The following is a 24297-nucleotide window of genomic DNA, read 5'->3' as shown; positions in this document are numbered from 1 at the left end:
AGCTCCCCCTGCTGATCCAAAAATACAAACGGTGTTGCCTTCAGGGCCTATGATTTAAAACAACAACAAAAAAGAACAAAAAACTCATTGTAAATCTGAGGAATTGGACTTAATAAACATAAATACATTTTTTTTTAATCGCACAAAAATGTGCGATGTGATTAACAATTATTCTGACTGGCCTCTCAGAAATAAAGTCTCCATTTTATTAATTAATTTGCATCAGGTAGGTTTTCTGTTTATTTTTCTTTTTTTATTTAAGTATCAGCATTTTTCTATGATAATAGGTGTTTGTCTTTTGTCTAGTCAGATTCCTCTGTTCTAAACTGCATACAGGGATGCACACAGGCTTTTATTTGGTCAACCTCGTGGAAACCAAAAACTCCCCCCGAAGGCCGCAGTAGTTTCCGAGGCGTACCTGAAGGTAACATATCGTTGTCGTAAGCGTGTTGAATGACGTAGAACAGCCCTCAGTCGTGCTTAATACACGTGTGGGGCTAGTTTGTGGATAGATAGGATTTTAGGGAATCACAGTACCAAAATTCGAAATTTCGAAAGGTCCTGCTAACTGTTTGCGTCGCTGACGATCCTTTTACAGAGGAGTCTTTGGTTGCGGAATATTTCGGTGAGTTGAAATCTGATAGAGATACAGAGGTTGTGGTTGGCTAGGTAGAAAATTATGTCAAGGTAAACGAATATGTCTCGTTTCCGCTAAGAATAAAACAAAATAAAATTCTACTCGGAATATCTTCTTAATATTATTGTAGAAATGATTGGTTATATTACGGCTCACATTCTCGTAACAAGAAACATAGGGCTTAGTTTAGACTTGGATGGCAACGTTTAGAAATTTGAGAATATAAATTGTTATGTGCGCGTTTTTAAATACACAACTTCGCTTTTATTTTGAAAGCTTTGTTGGGTATTGTAACAATTTGGCAGGCTTGATAGAAATGGAACATTAGCCACCCTTTGTAGTTAAAGAAACTAACGAAATTGGTACCTTGTTTAGCAAATCTTAAGCATCTCCTTTGTCTATTTTAGATACTAATGACCGCCTTGGTCTGCTGTAGCTGAAAATAACTCCCGTAACAATGTTGACCATTAGCTAAAAGCTAGTTGTACCGGCTGGTTTTGTTCAATTTGCAACCGTGCCGCGCGGGTCTGCTCGTGCTTCCTGAGAGCCATGCTTCATGTATAAAAAAAACGAAGTTTTTCAGGGTCGTAATACGATACAGTATGTTTTTAGACATACTTTGAAACACATTTAGTTGTCGACCTTCGAGCCTATGTAACGTTACTTTTATTTTTACTTAAGTTCTATTTACCTGAAAACAACAAAATTAGTGTGGGGGTCCATTTTTTTGTACAAAGAGGAGGACATACGTGGTCTGGTCTGTTAACTTTACTGAGTTTTTCTTTGCTGAATACTGATTTGTTCATATTTAGCTTTCCTGTTAAAAATCTGCACATCATACGTATATTGCAATGTAACCCAGCTCAATAGGCAGCATGATAATGGCCGCAAAACTTTCTAACTCGAGGTTCACCAAATTCCAAAGCTTTTAACTACTTCATTCTTTAGCAAGTTGTCCTTTCCTTCATTCCAGTATTATTTTAATACACAATCAAGTTGAGTCTGCTATGAAAATGAAGAAAATGTTTTAAAAAAAAAAGTTCTTATTTTTAGTAATGTATCTTGTTTTGACCAGCCACATGTCCCACATGGTTAAAGTTTACCTAAAAAGACAAAACCTTTTTTTTTTTTCACTAAATTATTAGAACACAGACACACAACTGGTCTTTTACATCACAAACATTAAAATGGTACCATTAGATTATTCACTGTCATATATCCCACTGTATTAAGACTCAAGTTGAGGAAGAAAACAAAAAGGATTTTGCCATTAACTTGCAATATGGAAGTGACATCAGTTATTTCCATCCATTTTGCTCTGCATGTGGTATGTAATGTAACAAGTGCTCCAGCGACTCCCAGAGGAGTCATTTGTTTACAATGGGGTTACAATTAGAATACACCAGCTACTAGCATCCCAGACTTTGCTGCCTGGTTGCACTTTATGTGTGATTGATGATTTTGCTATACCAATAATGTTTCAATACAACATTGTTATATAGCATAAAAATTTGTACTCGTGTCATCGCAGACAATATGATACAACACAGCCCTAGGATGAAGGTAGCAATTTGCTTCCCTTTATTTGATATGCTAAAGTTATTCTACAAAGAAGCCACACAGACACGCACGCACACAAGTGAAGACACTCAGTGATTTTTTTTGTTTTTGGTCATAGACTGAACAAAGTAGAGTTTGGCTTGGTCACATGATAACTGTTTAAGGGAAACAAGATTGTAGTCACTCATGCTCAAAAGTAATGGCTAACCGCAACTAGAGGTTGAAGCCAATATATGCTAATACGCTACATTGTTATAATCATATCTTATCTTTGTTTTTGTCTGGCAATTCTGGTATTTCATCTTATCGCATGATATGATAATAGCCTATCTAGGAACCTTTACTTTGATAAGGTCTTAAGAGGAACAATGGTCAGTGAATGCATCAATAAGACCAAAGTGCCTGGAGAAAATTGAACAGCAACTACAACTGAACAAATATGTTATCACAAACAAAGAATTATTAATTCACATTTAATGTGGGCCAATAAGTTACTGCGGGTAATCTTCTGAAAATGACTATTTTAAATGTCTGACTAGTTATTGGTGTTTTACTGTTGCTTTCTAATCACTCATTTACCTCCAGGTATCAGAGCAACAATGATGAAGTACATCCTAGTAACTGGAGGAGTCATCTCAGGTATCGGCAAAGGCATCATTGCAAGCAGTGTGGGCACGATCCTCAAGTCATGTGGCCTGCATGTGACTGCAATTAAGATTGACCCTTACATCAACATAGATGCAGGCACTTTTTCGCCCTATGAGCACGGTACGTCACCGGAGATATTCAGTATAAATGAACATGTGCAGGCTTGTCATCTAATTGTTTACTCCTCACTCTGTCCAGGTGAAGTATTTGTGCTGGATGATGGGGGTGAGGTTGATTTGGATCTGGGGAATTATGAACGCTTCCTCGACATCCGGCTGACAAGAGACAACAACCTAACCACGGGCAAGATCTACCAGTCAGTCATCAACAAGGAGAGGAGGGGAGACTACTTGGGCAAGACTGTGCAGGGTATGCAACGGTCAGGTCATTTAGAGAAAGATGGTAATGTCAAAGATGAGTCATTAACCGAACACGCATTTTATGCTTTGCTCTTTTCCAGTGGTGCCACACATCACAGATGCAATCCAGGAATGGGTTATGAAACAGGCACAAGTGCCAGTTGATGATGACGATATAGAACCTCAAGTGTGTGTAATTGAGGTAGGCTGGCTGCTTGAATGAAGTATGATTACATGAAAAAAGCTTTTTTTTTTCTATGCTGATTTGATTTCTTAATCCTAAAAACAGGTTTCTGTTCAATAACATGTATTATTACATTTGCATAATTACACATTAGAATGGCGTGGTGGGTAATGCTAGCTAGCCAGGTAGGATAACCCGTGAAATACAGTGGCTTGCAAAAGTATTTGGCCCCCTTGAACTTTTCCACATTTTGTCACATTACAGCCACAAACATGAATCAATTTTATTGGAATTCCACGTGAAAGACCAACACAAAGTGGTGTACCCGTGAGAAGTGGAATGAAAATCATACATGATTCCAAACATTCTTTACAAATAAATAACTGCAAAGTGGGGTGTGTGTAATTATTCAGCCCCCTTTGGTCTGAGTGCAGTCAGTTGCCCATAGACATTGCCTGATGAGTGCTAATGACTAAATAGAGTGCACCTGTGTGTAATCTAATGTCAGTACAAATACAGCTGCTCTGTGACGGCCTCAGAGGTTGTCTAAGAGAATATTGGGAGCAACAACACCATGAAGTCCAACGAACACACCAGACAGGTCAGGGATAAAGTTATTGAGAAATTTAAAGCAGGCTTAGGCTACAAAAAGATTTCCCAAGCCTTGAACATCCCACGGAGCACTGTTCAAGCGATCATTCAGAAATGGAAGGAGTATGGCACAACCGTAAACCTACCAAGACAAGGCCGTCCACCTAAACTCACAGGCCGAACAAGGAGAGCGCTGATCAGAAATGCAGCCAAGAGGCCCATGGTGACTCTGGACGAGCTGCAGAGATCTACAGCTCAGGTGGGGGAATCTGTCCATAGGACAACTATTAGTCGTGCACTGCACAAAGTTGGCCTTTATGGAAGAGTGGCAAGAATAAAACCATTGTTAACAGAAAACCATAAGAAGTCCCATTTGCAGTTTGCCACAAGCCATGTGGGGGACACAGCAAACATGTGGAAGAAGGTGCTCTGGTCAGATGAGACCAAAATGGAACTTTTTGGCCAAAATGCAAAACGCTATGTGTGGCGGAAACTAACACTGCACATCACTCTGAACACACCATCCCCACAGTCAAATATGGTGGTGGCAGCATCATGCTCTGGGGGTGCTTCTCTTCAGCAGGGACAGGGAAGCTGGCCAGAGTTGATGGGAAGATGGATGGAGCCAAATACAGGGCAATCTTCGAAGAAAACCTCTTGGAGCCTGCAAAAGACATGAGACTGGGGCGGAGGTTCACCTTCCAGCAGGACAACGACCCTAAACATAAAGCCAGGGCAACAATGGAATGGTTTAAAACAAAACATATCCATGTGTTAGAATGGGCCAGTCAAAGTCCAGATCAAAATCCAATCGAGAATCTGTGGCAAGATCTGAAAACTGCTGTTCACAAACGCTGTCCATCTAATCTGACTGAGCTGGAGCTGTTTTGCAAAGAAGAATGAACAAGGATTTCAGTCTCTAGATGTGCAAAGCTGGTAGAGACATACCCTAAAAGACTGGCAGCTGTAATCGCAGCAAAAGGTGGTTCTACAAAGTATTGACTCAGGGGGCTGAATAATTACACACACCCCACTTTGCAGTTATTTGTAAAACATGTTTGGAATCATGTATGATTTTCGTTCCACTTCTCACGTGTAAACCACTTTGTGTTGGTCTTTCACGTGGAATTCCAATAAAATTGATTCATGTTTGTGGCTGTAATGTGACAAAATGTGGAAAAGTTCAAGGGGGCCGAATACTTTTGCAAGCCACTGTATGCACAATCTGATATCCCCATGTTACAAGAAGTTACCTGATGCTATTAAAAAAAAATCACAATCAGACCAACATGAGTAACCTAAATTTGGCTAGCAGCAAACCTCACTATGACCTCACTACAACATGATTGGTCAGTTGCAATGTTGTTCCTGGACCAACATTATTGTCATAATGCAGGAACACCACCTAAATGAGGGTATCAGATAGACCCTGAAATACACTGGCTGTATTTCTGCAACATCATGTCTCCAGCACAGTTGCGTTCTTTCCTCGGTCTGGTTTTAAAAGGACTCCCAAGAATCTTTCAGAAGAAGCTCTGTCTTACTCTGCGTGTGGTCTTGTATTTTGAAAAATGACTGGATTTTCTGTACTGTTGTGCCTGACTTCCTGTCCTTTTTGTTTGCTCCGTGCAGCTTGAGGTGGCATCTGTTAAAAAGACAAAACAAAAGAAAACCTATTTTAAATTATGCTGAGTGGAAAGCCTCTTCTGGGACGCCGCCGTAGATCTGGTGGAGTCACAACCATTGTTTTGAGTGTGTGCACAATCATTTCTGGACCACTTCTGAGTAGAGCAGGGCGATTTGACCAAAAATATTTATCACGATATACATTTGAAAATTTGCGATAACGATATAACTGACGATATAATTGACACTAGACAAAACACTTTACAACTCCACAACTTTATTAGTGCAAAAAACCCCATCAATGTATTTTCACTTAAACAAGCAGCTGTTTTTTATGTGCATTAAAGTTATATAAAAATGTAACAGTGCAAATTCTTTGCTGACAGTTTAACCAAAAGGCATTTCCAGTGGAAATTGGCCGACATATCCTCAGCATAACCATGTATAATATCCACAAAACTTAAAAAGAGGTTATACACACACAACATGGTAATATTATGTTGAAGCGCAGTACGTATCACTCCGCGAGGCACCTGCCTAATATAGCCATAATGCTCCGACAATCCATCAAGCGGTGCGGGTTCGTAGCTTAGCAAAGTCGTACTAAAACATTTGACAGATTTTCAAGCACCGTGTACGACATAAAATCGTTTCGAGTTCGGTAAACACAACCAGAATTCATACATAAGGCACACGGGATTATAAGGGGCACTGTCGATTTTCAGAAAAATCAAAGGATTGATTTTAAGTGTGCCGTATTTTCCAAACAACACGGTAATAACGACGGCCCGCTAGCATGCTCTACCAAAAATAGTGCTTTGTTGTGTATCTGACGGACGAAAGCCAAACCAGTCCCACACCACTGAAGCTGCAGCATTTTTACAAACCAATTCTGGTTCATCCGTTTCATTTAACGATCGACGTTCGCTCTTCTCATTCTGCGTGCGTATGTAAACATAGGCACTGCGCATGCGCGTTTTACCCATATTCTATCGCGATATTTCATTTTCCTATCGTTGCCCAAAATTACACCGGTATTACCGTGAACGGTATGATATAGCCCAGCCCTACTTCTGAGTATAAAACCACCACAACAACATCCAGTGTATTTTAGGGTTAACAGCTGGGAAGACCTCGTCTGCTACAGAACGTCCAAGAAGAGAAAATAGTAGCTGTGACGCATCAATCAGACTTTATGGTGCTTGGTGTTTGTTTACATAACTGTTTGGCTATACAGAGGGATGGATTGTGGGAATACGACTTGCTCAGGTGGTTGGGGGGGGTTTCAAATAGTTACACAATCTCCCTCCTTATATCTCTGAGCTTCTGTGCTGGAATGTAATTAAAATGGCAGTAAAAAACTGACATGATAATACATTCGTGTCTTCAGCCCAGCTACGACAGCTCCAGCCAAATGTGCCAGGTTTCAAAAATCGAGAGGTGCACGACTTATGCGTCAGGGGGCACACTGTGAGCATAAAAAAACACCCTTACTATTCAGTATTGAAAGCCAATTATAGTCCACACCATCGGTCTGCGGGAGGGAAAACTCATGAGTGTGGTAGGATAATCTGCTCTGTTATAGTGTCTCACTTGGTACATTTTCAGGAGTGTGGTATGCCATAAAGCGTAATGTCAATAGGCTGTTAAGGGCTGAATAACTGTCATTGATCACCAGAGTATTGTATTTTGTATTAAAATGTCATTAGGGTCTAGCTTTAATATTGTGTAATTCCCCCCCCCCCCCCCCCGCCTTGATGGTCACGATGGTCACTGCCAGTGTTTGTGTGTTTGTAGCTGGGAGGGACTGTCGGAGACATAGAGAGCATGCCATTCATCGAGGCCTTCAGGCAGTTCCAGTTTAAAGTGAAGAGGGAGAATTTCTGTAACATTCATGTCAGTTTGATACCACAGGTAAGACAGCCATTCTTTTATATCTCACCTTACATTTAACAAACATGTGAAACTGCTGCATACCTGAATGTGGCTTTAATGCAAATATGCACTCTTATTCAGCCCTGTTCAAAAAAGGTGAGTATTTAGTAAGAAAAATACTGAAAGTTGTGCCCAGATTTTTGTTCTGCTTTAATGAGGTGTTGCTTAGATACCTCTAGGAAATGAAACTAGCTTTTAGAGGGTGATTGTTGTAGACTGTCTCATTATGTACCGGTTTGTTTGCATGGTTGTGTCCAGCCCAGCGCAACAGGAGAGCAAAAGACCAAACCGACACAGAACAGTGTGAGAGAGCTGAGAGGCCTAGGCTTGTCTCCTGATCTGGTGAGTGAGTTGCTATTACATAAACATGTTTGATGCCTCATTTGCATTTAAATTACATTTCTGAATTAAAATGGATTTTTGAGTGGCATGTTTTACATGTTGAAACCCAGATGTTTTATGTGCAAAAAAATTCTTTGACTCTTAATTCATAATTTCACTATAGGCAACCAGGGATTGGAGTGCCATGAAAGTATTTGCCCTCTTTCCTGATTATCTGGGGTTTTTTTGTTTTGTTTTTTGCATATTTGACACACTTCAGGTGCCTGAACTTTAAATGCTGCTCCAATCTGCTTCTTCAAATGAAAAATGGATTAACCATTTTTTACCGCTGTACGGAAAAATTGTGCAAACTCTTTGTACAGTCACCATCAACCAACCATGGACCCTTAACTGTGATTAGTAATTGGAGTGCTAGCATTCTGATAATATTGCAAGCAGTTTTGTATTTGTACATGTACATGATGTATTTGCACTAAAACATGACCCCGTTAAAGGATAAAGCAAGACTATTAGATCACTGGTATAGTGGGGTGATGCGTTCATGCTGGTACTCTGCATTGATGATATGATGGTTTTAACTTCCTGGGAAGCTTTTCTGAAACAGAATGGACATGATCCTGCTGAAACATTAAATCAAGGAAAAATTAAAGCCTCCTTGCCTACAAGTCACAGTACAAAAAAAGAGAAATTTAGTCAGAATGGAGATGGAGGCCATTGCCAGCTTGCACATAATCAGGACTGTAAGATGAAGAAAGGTGCTCACACAGATTTCTATAAATTTAAAAAGAGAAGTCATGCAAGAGGACACATATTTTCTTACTTGAACCCAGCCTCATGTGTGCTACATGTGGCAAAGTTCAAATTTGGACAAACTTGGAATCGGATCTTTAAAGGTTTTTCTGTTTGTTTGTTTGTCACTGGCAGATCATGTGCCGCTGTACGACTGCGCTGGAGAACTCTGTCAAGGAAAAGATCTCAATGTTCTGCCACGTGGAGCCTCAGCAGGTAGGTGAAGCACCTGTCAGGCTCGATTAAGCCATAAAGCTCTCTCCATAAACATCTAAAATGGATTACCTGTCTTCTTCCAGGTCATCTGTGTGCACGATGTGTCATCTATCTACAGAGTGCCATTACTGCTGGAAGATCAGGGTGTGGTGAGCTACTTGAGCAGGAGACTGAATATGCCAATAGAGACCAGACCAAGGAAGATGCTGACTAAATGGAAGGAGATGTCTGACAGGTGAGTGAGCACCTTTGTGGGTTGAACCTTTCCCATGAGAAGTCATTGTCCTCCAGAGAAGACCGAGAAATAAATGGATGCCCATATTTTTCCTCACAGGTCAGACAGACTGCTAGAGCACTGCTCTATCGCACTGGTGGGAAAGTACACAAAGTTCTCAGACTCCTATGCTTCTGTTATAAAGGCTCTCGAACACTCTGCACTCGCCATCAGCCACAAGTTAGAGGTTAAGGTATGTACACAGAATCATAGTCTTTAGTCTCAAATGATCTAGACATGGTTCAAAGTGAAGCCAGCTCCTCCTAGATTTAGTGCTTCCTCATTGTATTCCATGGCTATGACAGTCTTTGCAGTACCCTGAAGTTCAAAGGTATTACGGCTCTAGAGTAGGGGAAAGTATTGATAGTTATGATTAGTGATTAAATAGTTGATTTTAGTTTGGGGTTTTTGTTTGGTTGTTTGTTTTTGGGAGGGGGGGTTTGTTTTAAACAACTTGACTTGTGCCTTTAGACCAACCATGTAAGCTGTGAACATCTCTTCTTCTCAGTATATAGACTCTGCTAATTTGGAGCCAAGCACTCTGCAGGAGGACCCAGTGAAATACCACGAGGCGTGGCAAAAACTCTGCAGCTCTGAGTGAGTGCCCTGTAGGAGCACAATGTCCTGTCTCACTAGATAATCTAGCCTGAATATTAAAATGGGACTTTTATCAACATGACAATGTTTCCACTGTCCTCAGTGGCATCCTGGTTCCTGGAGGTTTTGGTGTGAGGGGAACTGAAGGAAAGATTCATGCCATCAACTGGGCCAGGAAACAGAAAAAACCCTTCCTCGGTACAAGAGTTTCTGTGGATCACATTACATGTTTTATTATCTTACTCCATATTTAATGTCAGTAAGTAGCAGCATCAGAAACACTACTTGACTGGTGTTCATATTTCTGCAGGTGTGTGTCTTGGAATGCAGCTGGCTGTATGCGAGTTTGCCAGGAACGTGCTCGGCTGGACAGGTAATGTTTTTGTTATTATCTTCACAGTAAAGAACAAGAAACAAAGCAGGAAAACACTGCATGTTATTTACATTACCTTTTAATGTGAATGCTGAGTGATGTAGGTAATTAATAAATGATTGAAATTTCATAGATGAAAAGTGTATATTGTTCCATGTATACAATAATTTTGGATGGATAGGTAATGAACATAGGATCTATATCTATGTTAAGTTTCATCATTGAGAATGTTTGTGGGTACGTATAGGTAGATCCAAAGAGGACCATTATAATCTGATTGTGTGTCCTTGTGTGTGGAGGAATAAAAAAGAACCACATTGCCTACTTCGTTTTTCAGTCAAAAGTCCCGATTTTCCTGCAATACCTTCGATCTCAATTGTTAAGGTTCGCCTGGAATTGGGCAAATTTTTTTTCTTATGTCATACTATTTTTGTGGGAAATTGCAGTGCCAGTTGTGCCTGGAAATGTATTTGGGGGGAAAAAACAAGTACTTGTTTCTTTAGCAGCTTAACTAGCAAAGGTTCAGATGTCTGTTCCCGCTGTGCATCAGTCCAGTTCTTGTACTTTTAGTTTTGTAAAGGCGGTTCCTATAATACTTAAACCTAGCCTTCTGATCTTCAAAAACGTTACTTCTAACTTCAATAAATTAATAAACTCACGCCATAAACACTGGTTCCAGCCAGTGTCCGCCTTCTTGTCAACTTTGCAGCAGCCGTAATGCTAACATTGAACCTTGAAAATACAGAAGATGGTCTGTCAAAACAACGTGTTTGTTACAGCATAGTTATTTGAGAGAGGTGTGGGAATGGGAGCTTTCTTCAAAGCATAGTCAGTTTTCAGCTTGAAATGCCTCTCCTACTCACAAAAGGTGGACACTGGTGGCTGACTGTTGATTAAAATAACTAATGGCATATTGTTCCGTTTCATACTTAGATGCCAACTCGACTGAATTTGACCCGGAAACAAAGCATCCTGTGGTAAGTTTTATGCATTGCACAAACAACCGGACTCCTGCATGCACTGTAACTGTATATTAAAATCCATCCTTTCATTTTAATCTTTGCAGGTGATTGATATGCCAGAACACAACCCCGGACAGATGGGTGGCACCATGAGGCTTGGGAAAAGACGGACCATTTTCAAAACCACCAACAGCACACTGCGTAAGAAAAGCTTTTAGTTCAACCTGGACCAGCCGGTGATGAACTGTTGCTCTGTGCTTACAGCTCTTCTGTATTCCAGGAAAGCTCTATGGAGATGCAGAGTATGTGGATGAAAGGCACAGACATCGATTTGAGGTAATGCTGAACTAATATTTCATCATCATTAAGTGTTCAGTGAAGAAACAGGAAATTTGATAGAGTTAGTGGGGGACAGACGTATAAGCAAAGGGCCGATCCAGGGTTGAACCCAAAGCGCTGCATTTAATCTTTTGGCATATGGTCACCTGCTCAACCTGTGATCCAAATGTATACCTTGTTTTTGTGAACAGGTCAACCCTGAGCTTAAGAGCCACTTTGATGAGAAGGGCTTCCGCTTCGTAGGTCAGGATGTGGAAGGAGAGAGGATGGAAGTCATTGAGCTTGATGGTACAGAAAAGCAAAGAATTATTTTCAGTTTTAATATATCAACCTTTTCTGTGAAACCTTCAACAGACTCTGTTTAAAATTGTTTTCTCCGCTTCCAGATCACCCATATTTTGTTGGTGTGCAGTACCATCCCGAGTTCACTTCACGCCCCATCAAGCCATCACCCCCCTACCTTGGTTTGTTGCTTGCTGCTGCTGGGAAGCTGCAGAGCTACTTACAGAAAGGCTGCCGTCTATCTCCACGGTAAATAGTGTATGTCTCAGTTTACTCATGTTCTAAAGGTATGCATACTAATTGAGACTGCTTCTGTGCCACACAGGGACACATACAGCGATCGGAGTGGCAGCAGCACACCAGACTCTGAGATATCAGAACTGAAACTTCCTTCACTCTCCAATGAATGACCCATCTGTGGAAGATATTTTAACACATTTTTTAATTAAGTGTCCTACCATCAGTTGTCTCAAGTGTTGGAAAAGGGTACTGTTCACACAGATAGGGCTGGCATTTCCTAGAGTACAGGCAGCTGCAGATTAAGTTATGGGACTTTCAGTTCTAGAGTAAACTACGCTCATGAAACAAACACCACTGAAAACCATAGTGCTTAAATAAAATTTAAACTGTTAATATTCATTTTTGCTCTTCCTATAAATGTTACAGAACACACTGAGAACTATAAATTTGAGTGGTTAACTTCAGTTGTCACTCATTTCTACAACAGCACTTTAGAATCTGGTTTAACATGGGAGTTATGGGTTTCCAGATTATCCATCTTGTAAGTTTAATTTACTTTAATGGATCATATCTGAAGTTTTGCTTAACGTCTTCACATTTATTGCAACAGGTAAGCAATAATTGTGACTTTAGTCTACCTATTTTGCTATTTGTACAACTCAAAGTTGAGGTCTCCAATTAGGTCACCTACTGCAGGCATACAACATGGTGTGTGATTAGTTTTCTACTCCAGCTTCCTCATTGACTTTCACAGGGTTTGTCACCTGTGGCATACTGTTGTAAAGAAACTGTTACTGTTGTTTCTGATGCCACTCTACCACCACAGTACTGTTGTGGCCTTAATGTAAATAAATGTGCTACAAACGGTTTGTAGCATAGTTCAATGTCTCCATTCTTTTGATCATGTTACAGACAAGTTTCCAGAGGTAGTCAAGTCAGTTTTATTACAATCTGCAATTGTCACACACACAGGGTTAATTTTCTTAGGTTCAGCCCTTAACCTCCTAGGACCTGGCGTCCACATATGTGGATGTCACATTTTGGCTTATTTAGACCATTAAAAATGCATGCCATGGAAGAGTTCAGGTCTTAGGAGGTTAAAGAGCCAGGTCAACTGATTCATGCATTTCACAGCTGCAAGAAAGCTCCGATCCAAGTTGGTTTTCTTCAGTGTTTGTACCTAGCCGGAAAGTTGGCAGCAATTCTCTCATGGAAATGTCACGTCACTCCCAACGTAGCACCATACCTGAAAAATAAACACCTCAGGTTAGCCAAATTCAGAAACTTTTTGTAAACATTCTCATTATGCACTGATCTCAGTCCCATATCCGCAAGCTTCATCCAGAAGTCAACAATGTATTAAGGTCATCATAGATCAAAATAACCACTGACCAATTTCAGCATCAACATACCTGTAAATTACAGATGTGAATGGACTTTGTTACAGCTCTGCAACACCAAGAAGTCAAGCGGATAGACGCCTAAAGTTCAATAAAAAAAATTTTTAAAAAGTGAGATCACAAGTTGCATGTTAGCTTTGTCTATTTTTCTAGCAGATGTCTGTAGGACAGCTGAGTGGCTGCTGATGGCACAGAGTGGCCACAGCAGTCAAAGACCACCCTGTTTTCTTGCATGCACTTGGAGAGCATGGCGCTACAAACAAGCGCCGACCCTTAGGATAGCATGCTGGAACAGGGACATAAGTGGCCTTTAAAAAAAAAAAAAATAAAAAAAAAAAAAAAAAAAAAAAAAAAAAAGTAAAAGGTGAACTCTTACCTGAATGAGCAGTTTTCATTTACAAATGACAGGTCTCCATTCACCTAACAAAAAAATTTGGTTAGTCGTTTTGCCCCAACGAACATTGATTAAAGTCAGTCAATCCCATCAAGTTTTAATAAATGTGGCTCAGGAAGAATAAGTCTCAATCAAGACTAGATCAGTGAGGGCAAGTTTGTCATCACAGCCAGGATTGTCTGAAATATTTTGAAGAGTTACCTGCATGTTGTGTTCTCATTTGATGGTTTTGGCCTTGCACCTTTGGTGTCGCCCAGTACCTGTTGGAAGACAAGGCAAATCACTTATATTTCTTTGAAAGTTTGCATTTAATCCTGGGATAAGTCACTGATCAATGTCCTTCCCCTAAATGTTGCTGTAGCAGTCATTTTCAAAACTGAACAGCGACCGTCGGTGAAAGTCTTCATGTTGGCTTCCTTTTGACCGTTCACTGCTACATGGGAGCATGAACGGCTTCGATAGGAGCCTTTTCACAATGGGACAACTAGTTTTAATTTAAAGACTCACCTGTATACTGCATATTGGGAAACAAGGTTGAACTGCCATTTCAAATAGACCCTAGAGACAAAATAAAGAAGATTAAAGATTAGTTATGTTGAAAACAGTTGCCTGTGCCATCACCTTTTATAACAAACTGCATCTAGTCTAATTTTGATTTTAAGGGTAGTTTAAGTTTGTTACAATGACATCAACGCTATTAACGTCAGAGGCCTTAAAGGCTAATGTTTATTAAAATGAGCTAGCATTAACATGTTGAGCCAAACAACAATTATTAAACAAATCCTAAAACAATATATTGCATAATGACATATATAATACATAAGTATGTAACAACTGCATGCGTTTAAATAAATGGCTTTGATTTTACCACCTAATCTGATTTCCATGCCACCCTAAGAAAATTTCTCAAGATCCACCCCTGGCCACGTGGTACAAACCCATTAGCGTCCAAGCTAAGCTATCAGCAAGCTAAGCTATAGCTAACCCTTAGCATGGTCACTAAAGCCTAGGTATATCTACTGTCGAGTTCCCAGTTATATGGCAAGTCAGCAAGAAGTGTTGATTATAAAAACAAGACTATACTACATATCCCAAAGTATTAACTAGTCAAGCATTATGGCTGTAGATACAAGCTAACGTAAGGTCGTTCACTCACTTACGCTAAAAGCGCTATATTAATGTTATAACTAAATAATGAGTTCTGTGTCAAGATGGACTGGATTTAAAAGCTGCGCATAATTAATGTAAATACCTGGACACATGACCTTAATAATCGACAACACCAGCATAAAGCTTACCATAGCTATTTCTTGGGGACTTCTGCTCACATGGAAGACTACAGGAGGAAGAGAGAAAGCGGCAAGGCCCGCTGTTCTTATATACTCACTCTGATGTCCGGCAGCGGTGCGCTGATTGGCTCGCATTACTCACGCGGACCGGTTGAATAGTGGGATATGTAGTATCACACTCCTCCTCCTTCTTCTTTTTTTTAAAGCAACGCCTGCTGTATTTATTGAAGTTTACTGAGACTCAGGCAATAGAGTTTTACACTTAACTAGCCACGCATTTTTCACAGAGTACAACGGCACAGAATAAACTGTGTGCAATTAGAGAAATATGCTGTAAATCCAGACCATCATCGGAAGTGAATATAGGCTACTTCAGAACCACGGACAGCAACACACTGCGTGTTTTAGGTTTTGTGATATCAATAGTGGACGATATATTAAATAAATGGGGGTGGTTAAGGAAACTCTGTGCAAAACATGCCCAAGACGGACCTCATATAGATATATTGTTCTGTTTTTGCTGATTTTAAACCCCTATAAGATTCTTTTACAACATACACAGGCCAGATGAGGATGTAGCGGGTTTATTGGAGTGATATTCGACTAGTAGAGCATAGGTAAATCTATCACATGACTGCTGCGGCCGCTCTGTGCTCCGCGTCTCTTCCTGAACAGAAGGCAGTAGCAGCAGCTGGGGCTCCATGTAAACACGCCGCGCGCAGGGCTTTGTTTCACACACACTCACTCCGCAGGTATCTTCCCTCTAGTCATGCCATGGATATTTTGTGGCAATATCAGTTTCGAATCATTCTACTCGGGGATTCCACAGTGGGCAAGTCCTCGCTGTTGAAGCGTTTCACGGATGGAATTTACAGCGATGTGGCGGACCCGACGGTCGGGGTAGATTTTTATGCCCGCTCGCTTGACATCGAACCCGGGGTGAAAATAAAGCTCCAGCTCTGGGATACGGCTGGCCAGGAACGATTCAGGTATAGTGAGGTGAAATGTATCTTAAATAGAATCTATCTGAGCTAAATATGTATACGGCCATAGTCCTTCAAAGAGATTTTTAAATAAATAATTGCGAGCCCTCGGTTTAATGTCGTGTTTGGCTACTATTCTCAGTCCCTTTAAATTGAATATGGGCCATTTTCCCGTCTCGTTAGCATGTAATGAAATGAGTTTAGACACGGGAGAAAGGAGGCCAATAGAAGATATTACGATGTCCTGACCTGTATAACAACAGGACACGGCGACTTACATCATGCTTTCATGGATGATGGGCAGCCTCCTCATATTTAGGCCCCAGTTTGATTCCCTCATATACAATTTCCAGGCCTTCGCGGGGATGACAAGTCCCGATCCAAATCTATTTGTTGTTGTTTTCATTCATCTATCCTGTTGCTTGCTCTGCTTTTCATGCCCACTGTCATGGATCATTTCCTTTAAAGAACTCCTGTGTCTGGAGAAGCTCTTAGATCTGCTTTCCCTTTTGAAGCCTCTGAGGGTGTTTTCCTCCAGGCTTCACTTCACTTGTCTTTCACTTCTGCCTATCTGGCTGTAGAATCTGTGGTTTTTAAAGCATCAAATGCAGAGATCAGAGTCTGTATGTACATATAATTTCATAAATAGAATAGTATCATGCACCAGATGTTATGACCCAAAGGATCCTTTGTGTTTTTGTATTTTATTTCACTTGATGGCATTGTTTAGTTTCCATTTAATTAAGCACATTAATGTATGAAACGTTAAAAAAAAAGCATTCACATTGCAAGTTTTGACTTCATAAAATTACAGAAATTGTTTTAAGAAGCCAAGAGAGACAGACCTTCCATAGCAATATGACTTGGATATATTTATTAGACCTGTACATTTCACGGACTTTGACCACAAAAAAGTCCCAAATGTTGGGTGAGGTCCAAATTTATTATCAAATTATGTATTATGCCATTCAGTGATATATTACCATCATAAATGAGGTCCTGACACAATTCACTTAAGTACACAATTTACACAATTTATTAAGTATGCTTCAGTTTTAACATATTTAACTCCCCTCATATTGAGCACACTGTCTCAATAAGTAGTTTCATCTGAATGGCAAGGCCAGCTAAAGCACAGATGTAACTCCATGAGTCTTACTAATGTAAAACACCAGTAACACAGCTTTGAAAGGAAATTCGTCTGTCATTTAAGTGGTTAGCTTGCAAATAGACAGTTGAAAGACTTAAAAGAGAGCATGCAACCACATTCCTTGACTGACTTGGAAAACAGTGTGTGGAAATTGATTTGGGATTGTGTCAAATGGGACTTGATCTTATCTTAGTTTCTGCTGTCTTGACATTTGAGCTTCACTTTGGCTATAATATTTAAGTTTGTTTTCTATAAACTGATTAAAAGGAACTATGACTACTTTTCTATTGTAACTAAGCACTCAAAGCGCTTTTTTATACATGTCCCATTCACCTACACACACTCACACACCGAAAAACGCATCAGGCAAGTTGGGTACAGTATCTTGCTCAACAATACTTTGACATGGAGACTGGAAGACCTTCTCCACCTCCTGAGCTACAGCCACCCCTTTTCTTCAAAGACTTGATTTGACTCAGGGTTTGACTTGACTTGCTTTGGCAATTCTTAAGAGAGGACTTGGACTTACCTCAAGTGATATGAATTTTCCACCACAAAAATTAAACTCATATTGTGATGTTACAAACAGCAGTATAAGGGTAGTGAACTGGTAGGAACCATCCAAGTTCATAGAGCTGTCCAAGACATTTAGAAGTTATAAGTCTAGAGATGTTTGTCTTTGGTTTCTAACACCAGTAATGTGTCTTTCCACCAGGTCTATCACAACATCATATTACCGCAACTCTGTAGGTGGCCTGCTTGTCTTTGATCTCACCAATCGTAAAACCTTCGACCATGTGAGGGAATGGCACAAGGAGGTGAGTGAGCACATCCTGCCTCACCACATGGTCTACATCCTCATCGGCCATAAAAGTGATCTCAACAAGGACCGGAAGGTGAGCAGGGATGAGGCAGAGCAGCTGGCCGCTGAGCTGGGCATTCGCTATGTGGAGACATCGGCCAAGTGCAACAGCAATGTGGACCGGGCCTTTGAGCTGCTGACCAGGGACATCTACGAGCTGATGAAGATGGGGGAGATCGTCACCCGTGATGGGTGGGATGGCGTGAAGAGCGGCCTGACTGCCAAGGTTCTCTACTCTGCAGAGGATGAAGAGGAGTTGGCCCCTCCATCAGCTGAAAAAAGCTGCCACTGCTGACTGAGAAGTCTTAGTGTTCCAACACTATCCTATCACACCAAGAGCTCACTTTGTCTCACAGCCGATCATCAAAACCAAATCACTGAGGCTTAGCACCCTGTGATATCACCATCCATCACTTCCTCACCTTGTGTTTTGTGCCCTTTCTGTGTTGATTTTTCCAGACCACTGGGGTTATTTTCAATCAGGATGCGAGAGTAAATACCAATGTGTACCTGTTGGGAAAGTATTGTATTGTTAATTTGATATGATGTAGCATGAGTCCAGCTGTTTTGAGCCTCATCTTGCTCAAGAAAAAAAAAAGAAAGCATGCCAATGTGATCAGGTGTTGTTGCTGAAAGTGTAGCCAGTACTCCTTTTCATAGCAATGGAGCTAAAGGACTACTGAGCATAAGAAAGTACAAATGGACTATTATGGTCTGGCATCATCCACATTTCATATGGTACTATTATGGGTTTCTACTTGTCAAAAGTTTGTGCAATGCTTTGCCTGCAGTCTTAAGTGGCTGTAACATTGTAAATAATAGTTAAATCTATAAAGATGAGAGCTAAAGGTGACTGAAAGCTATTTAATTCATAGTGTGAACAGTACACTCTGCAATAAGTGTCACCATATTAAATCAATGTGCTCCTCCTGCTACTGTAAGCTGTGTGTGCACTTATGCCAAATTGACCTTTGACCATTCTGTGAATAGATTAATAATGTTTTGGGTTTTTTTGTAAAAAGGTAGAGATTATTTGTAGTAAAAGTGTATACATAAACATAGATTATTGTAATTAGACTAAGTGTAACATACAACATTCACAATAGCAGTAAGTGGCAATGTGAGAAAAGGAAGTTTAAGGTCTAAATATGCCCCATTGATATAGACATAGACGATATGCACAGCAAAAGCTAATGAGCTTTGATATGTTTATTGCAGGCCTCTAAACTGGCTTTAATTCAGCTTATCTGGGCCATCAGCCCAACAAATGTCATGTCATGAAACCATGACAAAGGATTTAGCTGCATTTTCTGCCTTTTTTGCTTTCATTTTCTTTTTGCTGTACAAATGAACCTGATAAAATTCTTTGTAGGGCCTTAAAAGTGCTTAGAGAATTAGAGAAAAGCTCTAGCTTAGCTTAGCATAAAGAATTGAGAGTAGTAACATGTTTAAGCAAATTAATTTTATGTTTACATTCATGGTTGCCAAAGTGCGGCCTGTGGGACAGTGGTGGCCCTTGGTAATGTTCTGTGGCTGGATCAAAACAGAATCAAACAAAGGGAGCATTTGTTGTCTGTTTTTGTTCTGGACAGCTATATAAAACACAGTTACAGTTGTCAAAAAATGTAACAGACAAAATTTCAATTAACAACTTATAACCCCTCCCTCTGAACACCAACTAAAAGGGTTTGTGTGTATTTTTCCTATACCTGTATCACTTGCCTACTGGTTCCCTAAACTGGCACTTTCTTGTTCAAACCATGTCTGAAAAGCCACTAAAACCTGTAGTTACCAAGTTTATCTATTACTCTTCAACAGCTGGAGGCACTCAACCAGTTAAGTTGTTAATACGCAACTGTTTTCCAAAGTCACTAATGTAAGTGTTCTGTTGTTATTGTGTTTTTTATGATGTTTTTAGACCTGTTATATAAATGTGACAAAGGAATTTCCCATTATTAATTTTCTCACGCTGATTTTACGCACATAAATATAATTCTAAAACAACAGTTCGGAGCTGCAGTATACCTACACCCAAAGTCACTAAAATTCCTTGTTAGCTAACAAATGTGATCAAATCTTTGTTGTGACGTTAGTTTTTCTTTGCTGGCTGGAGACACTCAAAAACTCTCTCCAGAATCCCTGCTGAATTATTAATAAGAAAAATGATTTAGACTTTTTTTTAACCACAGATTCAACAAGGAAGATAAGCTGTGCATTTTAGAGGTGCTAGTATGGCTAGCTATTGTGATCGCTGTCACTCCTGCTTCCAGTCTTCATGCTGAGTTAGCCTAGTTTGCCTCTTTGGCCCCCACATATCAGTATCTTTTCAGCAAAATCCTAAAGAATATTAAATGTTTTTTGTTTTTTTAAGGGCTACAGTAGTAGGCTATTTTATTTTAGACCTGTTATATAAGTATAACAGAAGAAATCCCTTTTATCAATGTTCAAAAGCAGAATTTTTACCAACCTATATATAATTAAGAAGTGCAAGTTAATCTTGCTCACATTGTTTGTTAACTAACTAATGTACTGTAGATTTTATTCAGCTGTAATGGAGAATGATTGGGTGTCTGCACACATGACTTCCAAAACCTGCAGTGAATACCTTTAACAAAGAGGATCATGAATTCCTTTAAGGCTCTAGAGGCTAATAATTTGCTGCTTACAAGCCCGGATCTTGTTGCGTACAGTTTGCTTTCCCTGGGGCTTCTACAACACACACTACACTGTAAACAGCAAGAAAATATGCATTCTAACGTTTTTACTTAGCATTCATGTGACCAGTCTGACACTTCTTTTTCATTTGTCTGAACCAGTTAATAAAATGTACATCATATGGTTGCAGCTTAGTATTTGACAAGGAATGTATTCTAACTCATTTCTGCAATCCCTTTTCATTTTTCATTTATTGTTTTGCACTTATTCAAACTGCATTTTTTTCCCCTGGTGAAAGTCTGTGTTTGTTTGACAATCAGATGTTATCATTTTGAGTTCTTGGTATAGGTGAGGAATACAGTGTTGGGGTGGCGAGCCTTGAAATCGTGCTGAATGAAAACCAACCAGTCTGTACAACTACCTTTCTCACTTTTGCCTCTAAGGGTTACATTGTATTGTATGATACTGTGTGTTAGCACTGTGCTGTGAGCGTTACTGATGACTACAGACTCTTGTAGTCAGGAGGAAAACACTGGAAAGACAGGAAGAAGTATTATTTTGAAAGATTGAATCTATGGGATAAAAAGACCAATTGAAAACTTATATATATATCAATCGACAACAGCACAAAAAATATGATTCATTTCCATCTTATTTGTAATCTTACAAGCTATACCAATACATCTGCAGTGACTGTAAGCAGTAATATTACTACAATGAAGGTGAATGACTAACTTTCAGTCCAACTCTAGCTTCTCTCTGTGTTCTTTGAAAACAATTTGTGGAAACATTCTTATTTGCTTTCTTTCCAATCTCTCTTTCCCAGTGAGATGACAAGACTGATGCGACATTATCTTCTAGTGTTCTGGAGTCAGGAGGCAGTTAGCATAGCTTAGGGTAATGACTGCCTCCATCTGACTTATTTCAACAAATGAACTGCAAAAACACCAAGCAGCGAACACTTCTGAGCAAACAGACTTCATAGTTTGAAGACATTAAGCTGAATCGTGTAGAAGACACGCACTTAGTTTACAAAATCTTAATTTTTGTCTTTGACTTTTTCCAAACCCCGAAAAATGATTTAAATATTGGACTTTTGGTGCCAACCTAACGTGTTCCAGGGGATGCACATGTAGACAAATAATCTTTAATTATTCTGTCTTCAAATAGATATATTTCACTCTGCCAGTTTTGTTGAATGTATGATTTAAATGTAGCTTTGCTGTAAAACACATACGTCCTATCGTTCCTTAAGCATCACTAGTTTATTGGTTTAGTATCACTTTTTACTATATTACACTTGGATTCAGCTTCAGCATTATTTGTATGATATAATAAACTGAAATCCAAAGCTATTCTAGCATCTTTTTTAATGCAAAAGGGAAAACGGTAGCTCTATTCAGTTTATCAAAGCCTGTACTAGTTTGTCTTGCTTTACAAACTGTGCATACCCTTGGCTGTGCTGTTTAACTCCTGTTTACTTTCCACAAATTATTTTTATGTTTAAACATATCACCAAAATTCTGTTTAATTTTTCTATATAGGAACATAAATAGTAGAAGATCAGATTGAATTTTTTATTCAATTCTGGCCCAATAATTTAGCTTCATAAAGTGCACCAATATGTAAATGTTTCAGTTTGTATATGTAAGTGGAGTTATCGTTCTGGAACTATTTTTTGGTCAATCAAGCCAAAACCTAACATTTTTATATTTTAGTTTGTGAGCAGCTTTTTGGAATACAATATAAAGAGTACCTTTTTGAGCTAGCAGCATGGCAGTTCTATCTTTTTACTGACCACAGAGAATGTGTATATCTGTGCTTTAGACTTTAACACCTGTAGAAAGAAAAGGAAAAAAAGAAAATAACCTTTTTTTTCTCCAGTACACATTTTTCTTCTAACTGACTTAACCACTGCTGCTTTCTGTCTCTCTTGTCCCTCAAACTGGGCTTTAGAATCAGTAACCAACTATTTCCGTGGAACATAATAAACAAACATCTATTGCCAAGAGGAGCCAGAGGTGACTAACAGCATGAAATGCTCCAAATATTGTATTTAACCAATCAGAAATGTCCTGCTCTAAAAGCCCAACCCCCTTGTAGCCCACTGAAACTTTGAAAAGTACTACCAAAGCTTTTTACATGCCTCTGTGTATGGACTTTTTGGTCGGTCAAATAATTCTTCCCTTTTCCTTACTTTGACAACATAGCGAGTCCATCCAAAGGTCATAGTCACTGTTGTTCCTGTTGTGGAAAAGCAGCTATTGATACCAATTATCTCTCGTCAGTCTTAGAAAGAAAACAAATAAGAACATTTAAAAAAAAGAAAGAAAAAAGAAACAAATCACCCATGTAATTAATAGTGTCATATCCAGTGAATTGATCAAAATAATCACAGGTAGGGTTTCTCTACCATGTAACATCAACAGTACAGCTTCTGATCCCCCGATGGTCATGTTCCACAGTATTACTGAATAAATGTTATTTATTTTTATGTTATGTATAAGGGATATTGGTTATTAAATGAATAAATAGATGTACGTTGAATATTGTTTGGACTGGATGGTCTTCTTAACAAAGATTTGGCGCCCTCTTCTGACAGATTTAAGAACCATCATCGTTGTCTGGATTTGATTAATTTATGGTAGTTAGGGTAAAAATTTGGACAAATGTTGTTGGTGAGGTCGATCCAAACCAAGAATTAGGACCTGTATTACACTAGGTTCGCTTTAGAATATTACTGATGTCTCAGCAGATGTATTTTCTTCAGCTATGAGAACATCATAAAAGATCATTGCAATACTTAAATGTATATGATCGTATATGCTACTATTCAGATAACTTAGTAAATGTCCTCAAGTTGTGCCTGGGAATCTGAGCAACAGAGAACACGAACACCGCACACACACACCACAGTATTATGATCTTTCTATTGATGTGTAATTCACTTTTAATTCAGCGTAAACAGTATATGATAAAATTAAATATAACAAAGTTTTATTTTTCAATTAATTTCGGTAATCTATGTAAGGCTCACGGAGAGGTCGAAAAACTGTCAAGATTTTGTAATCGCTCTTGAAAGAATCTCACAGAATCTCACGATTACGATTGTAACCATGTATTCGACTTTCCCACATTGCCTGAATGCAACATTAATTCGAGTGCATGTAGCACCCAATGGCAGCATTCAATGTCAATTGCCCTGCCCTTTTTACCCATCATGCTTTTCGGTGTCCAAAACAAAATAGCCAAATAGGTCAAGTTTTTATTCCCGTTGACTATATAAATATATAGATGAAAGATAAAGGGCTGATTTGTCGTGTTTAGTTATACAAAATATTGTGAAACTCTTCTGTGCCGACTTGAGGTTTATACATCATGAACCCTGAGTGAAGAACAGGTTACCTCTGGTCAGGTCGCAGGATGTCCGGCGTAGCTATTAAAAAGGGCTTCTGCCATGTTTGGCACAGGAGAGGTGGGGTCTCCACTTCTTTTGCGGAATCGCCATCAAGAGATTTCGGAAGCATAATTTTTACTTCTGGGGCTGCTGATGATCATACGTCTTGGCGCCCCAATTTCTAATGTCAACAGAAAGATCAACCATGTTGGA

At 39.4% G+C, this 24297-nt stretch overlaps 2 protein-coding genes, 1 long non-coding RNA gene and 4 other non-coding genes across 8 annotated transcripts in view; 3 read left to right on the top strand and 4 right to left on the bottom strand.

The window, feature by feature from the left end:
• The first annotated feature begins 441 nt into the window (after positions 1-441).
• LOC146362550 (CTP synthase 1) lies at positions 442-13717 on the top strand. The gene is made up of 18 exons (XM_084918554.1): positions 442-625; positions 2783-2965; positions 3044-3214; positions 3306-3406; positions 7403-7519; positions 7799-7882; positions 8807-8887; positions 8971-9122; positions 9222-9354; positions 9670-9758; positions 9862-9956; positions 10069-10131; positions 11065-11108; positions 11198-11294; positions 11374-11429; positions 11624-11720; positions 11819-11963; positions 12040-13717. Exons 2-18 carry the CDS (start codon positions 2797-2799, stop codon positions 12122-12124), a joined length of 1779 nt encoding a protein of 592 aa, XP_084774680.1. The 5' UTR covers positions 442-625; positions 2783-2796; the 3' UTR covers positions 12125-13717.
• Positions 12872-24297, bottom strand: part of LOC146362546 (uncharacterized) — an 11604-nt gene continuing 178 nt past the window's right edge. Inside the window, exons 2-7 of one of the 2 annotated variants that reach the window (XR_014799147.1) lie at positions 15047-24265; positions 14256-14306; positions 13950-14008; positions 13731-13774; positions 13367-13435; positions 12872-13200 (exon numbers count right to left, since the gene is read on the bottom strand). This is a non-coding gene — a long non-coding RNA (uncharacterized LOC146362546). Of the gene's footprint in view, positions 13201-13366; positions 13436-13730; positions 13775-13949; positions 14009-14255; positions 14307-15046; positions 24266-24297 lie in introns of those variants that run through there. The other variant, XR_014799146.1, reaches the window with a different exon arrangement.
• On the bottom strand, positions 13263-13334 carry LOC146362552 (small nucleolar RNA SNORD99). Its single transcript, XR_014799332.1, has one exon. It is a non-coding gene; the product is annotated as a small nucleolar RNA SNORD99 (small nucleolar RNA).
• Positions 13513-13643, bottom strand: LOC146362551 (small nucleolar RNA SNORA44). Its single transcript, XR_014799357.1, has one exon. It is a non-coding gene; the product is annotated as a small nucleolar RNA SNORA44 (small nucleolar RNA).
• On the bottom strand, positions 14081-14218 carry LOC146362549 (small nucleolar RNA SNORA16B/SNORA16A family). Its single transcript, XR_014799337.1, has one exon. It is a non-coding gene; the product is annotated as a small nucleolar RNA SNORA16B/SNORA16A family (small nucleolar RNA).
• Positions 15668-23234, top strand: rab42a (RAB42, member RAS oncogene family a). The gene is made up of 2 exons (XM_084918555.1): positions 15668-16026; positions 17886-23234. The coding sequence occupies exons 1-2, from the start codon at positions 15668-15670 to the stop codon at positions 18325-18327; spliced, it is 801 nt and encodes a 266-aa protein (XP_084774681.1). The 3' UTR covers positions 18328-23234.
• Positions 24129-24261, top strand: LOC146362547 (U11 spliceosomal RNA). Its single transcript, XR_014799363.1, has one exon. It is a non-coding gene; the product is annotated as a U11 spliceosomal RNA (small nuclear RNA).

Source organism: Perissodus microlepis, chromosome 22, assembly GCF_051167445.1.
Source record: "Perissodus microlepis isolate ML-2025 ecotype Zambia chromosome 22, ASM5116744v1, whole genome shotgun sequence".
NCBI lineage: Eukaryota > Metazoa > Chordata > Actinopteri > Cichliformes > Cichlidae > Perissodus > Perissodus microlepis.
This window is presented reverse-complemented; position numbering and strand designations above follow the sequence as displayed.

Bases quoted from the DNA above. Each gene is read 5' to 3' on its own strand.
- LOC146362550 (XM_084918554.1), top strand. From the start codon at position 2,797: ATGATGAAGTACATCCTAGTAACTGGAGGAGTCATCTCAGGTATCGGC. The intron at 9,957-10,068 runs GTACAAGAGTTT...ATATTTCTGCAG, and splicing joins ACAGAAAAAACCCTTCCTCG to GTGTGTGTCTTGGAATGCAG. The intron at 11,295-11,373 runs GTAAGAAAAGCT...TCTGTATTCCAG, and splicing joins AACCACCAACAGCACACTGC to GAAAGCTCTATGGAGATGCA.
- rab42a (XM_084918555.1), top strand. From the start codon at position 15,668: ATGACTGCTGCGGCCGCTCTGTGCTCCGCGTCTCTTCCTGAACAGAAG. The intron at 16,027-17,885 runs GTATAGTGAGGT...TCTTTCCACCAG, and splicing joins GCTGGCCAGGAACGATTCAG to GTCTATCACAACATCATATT.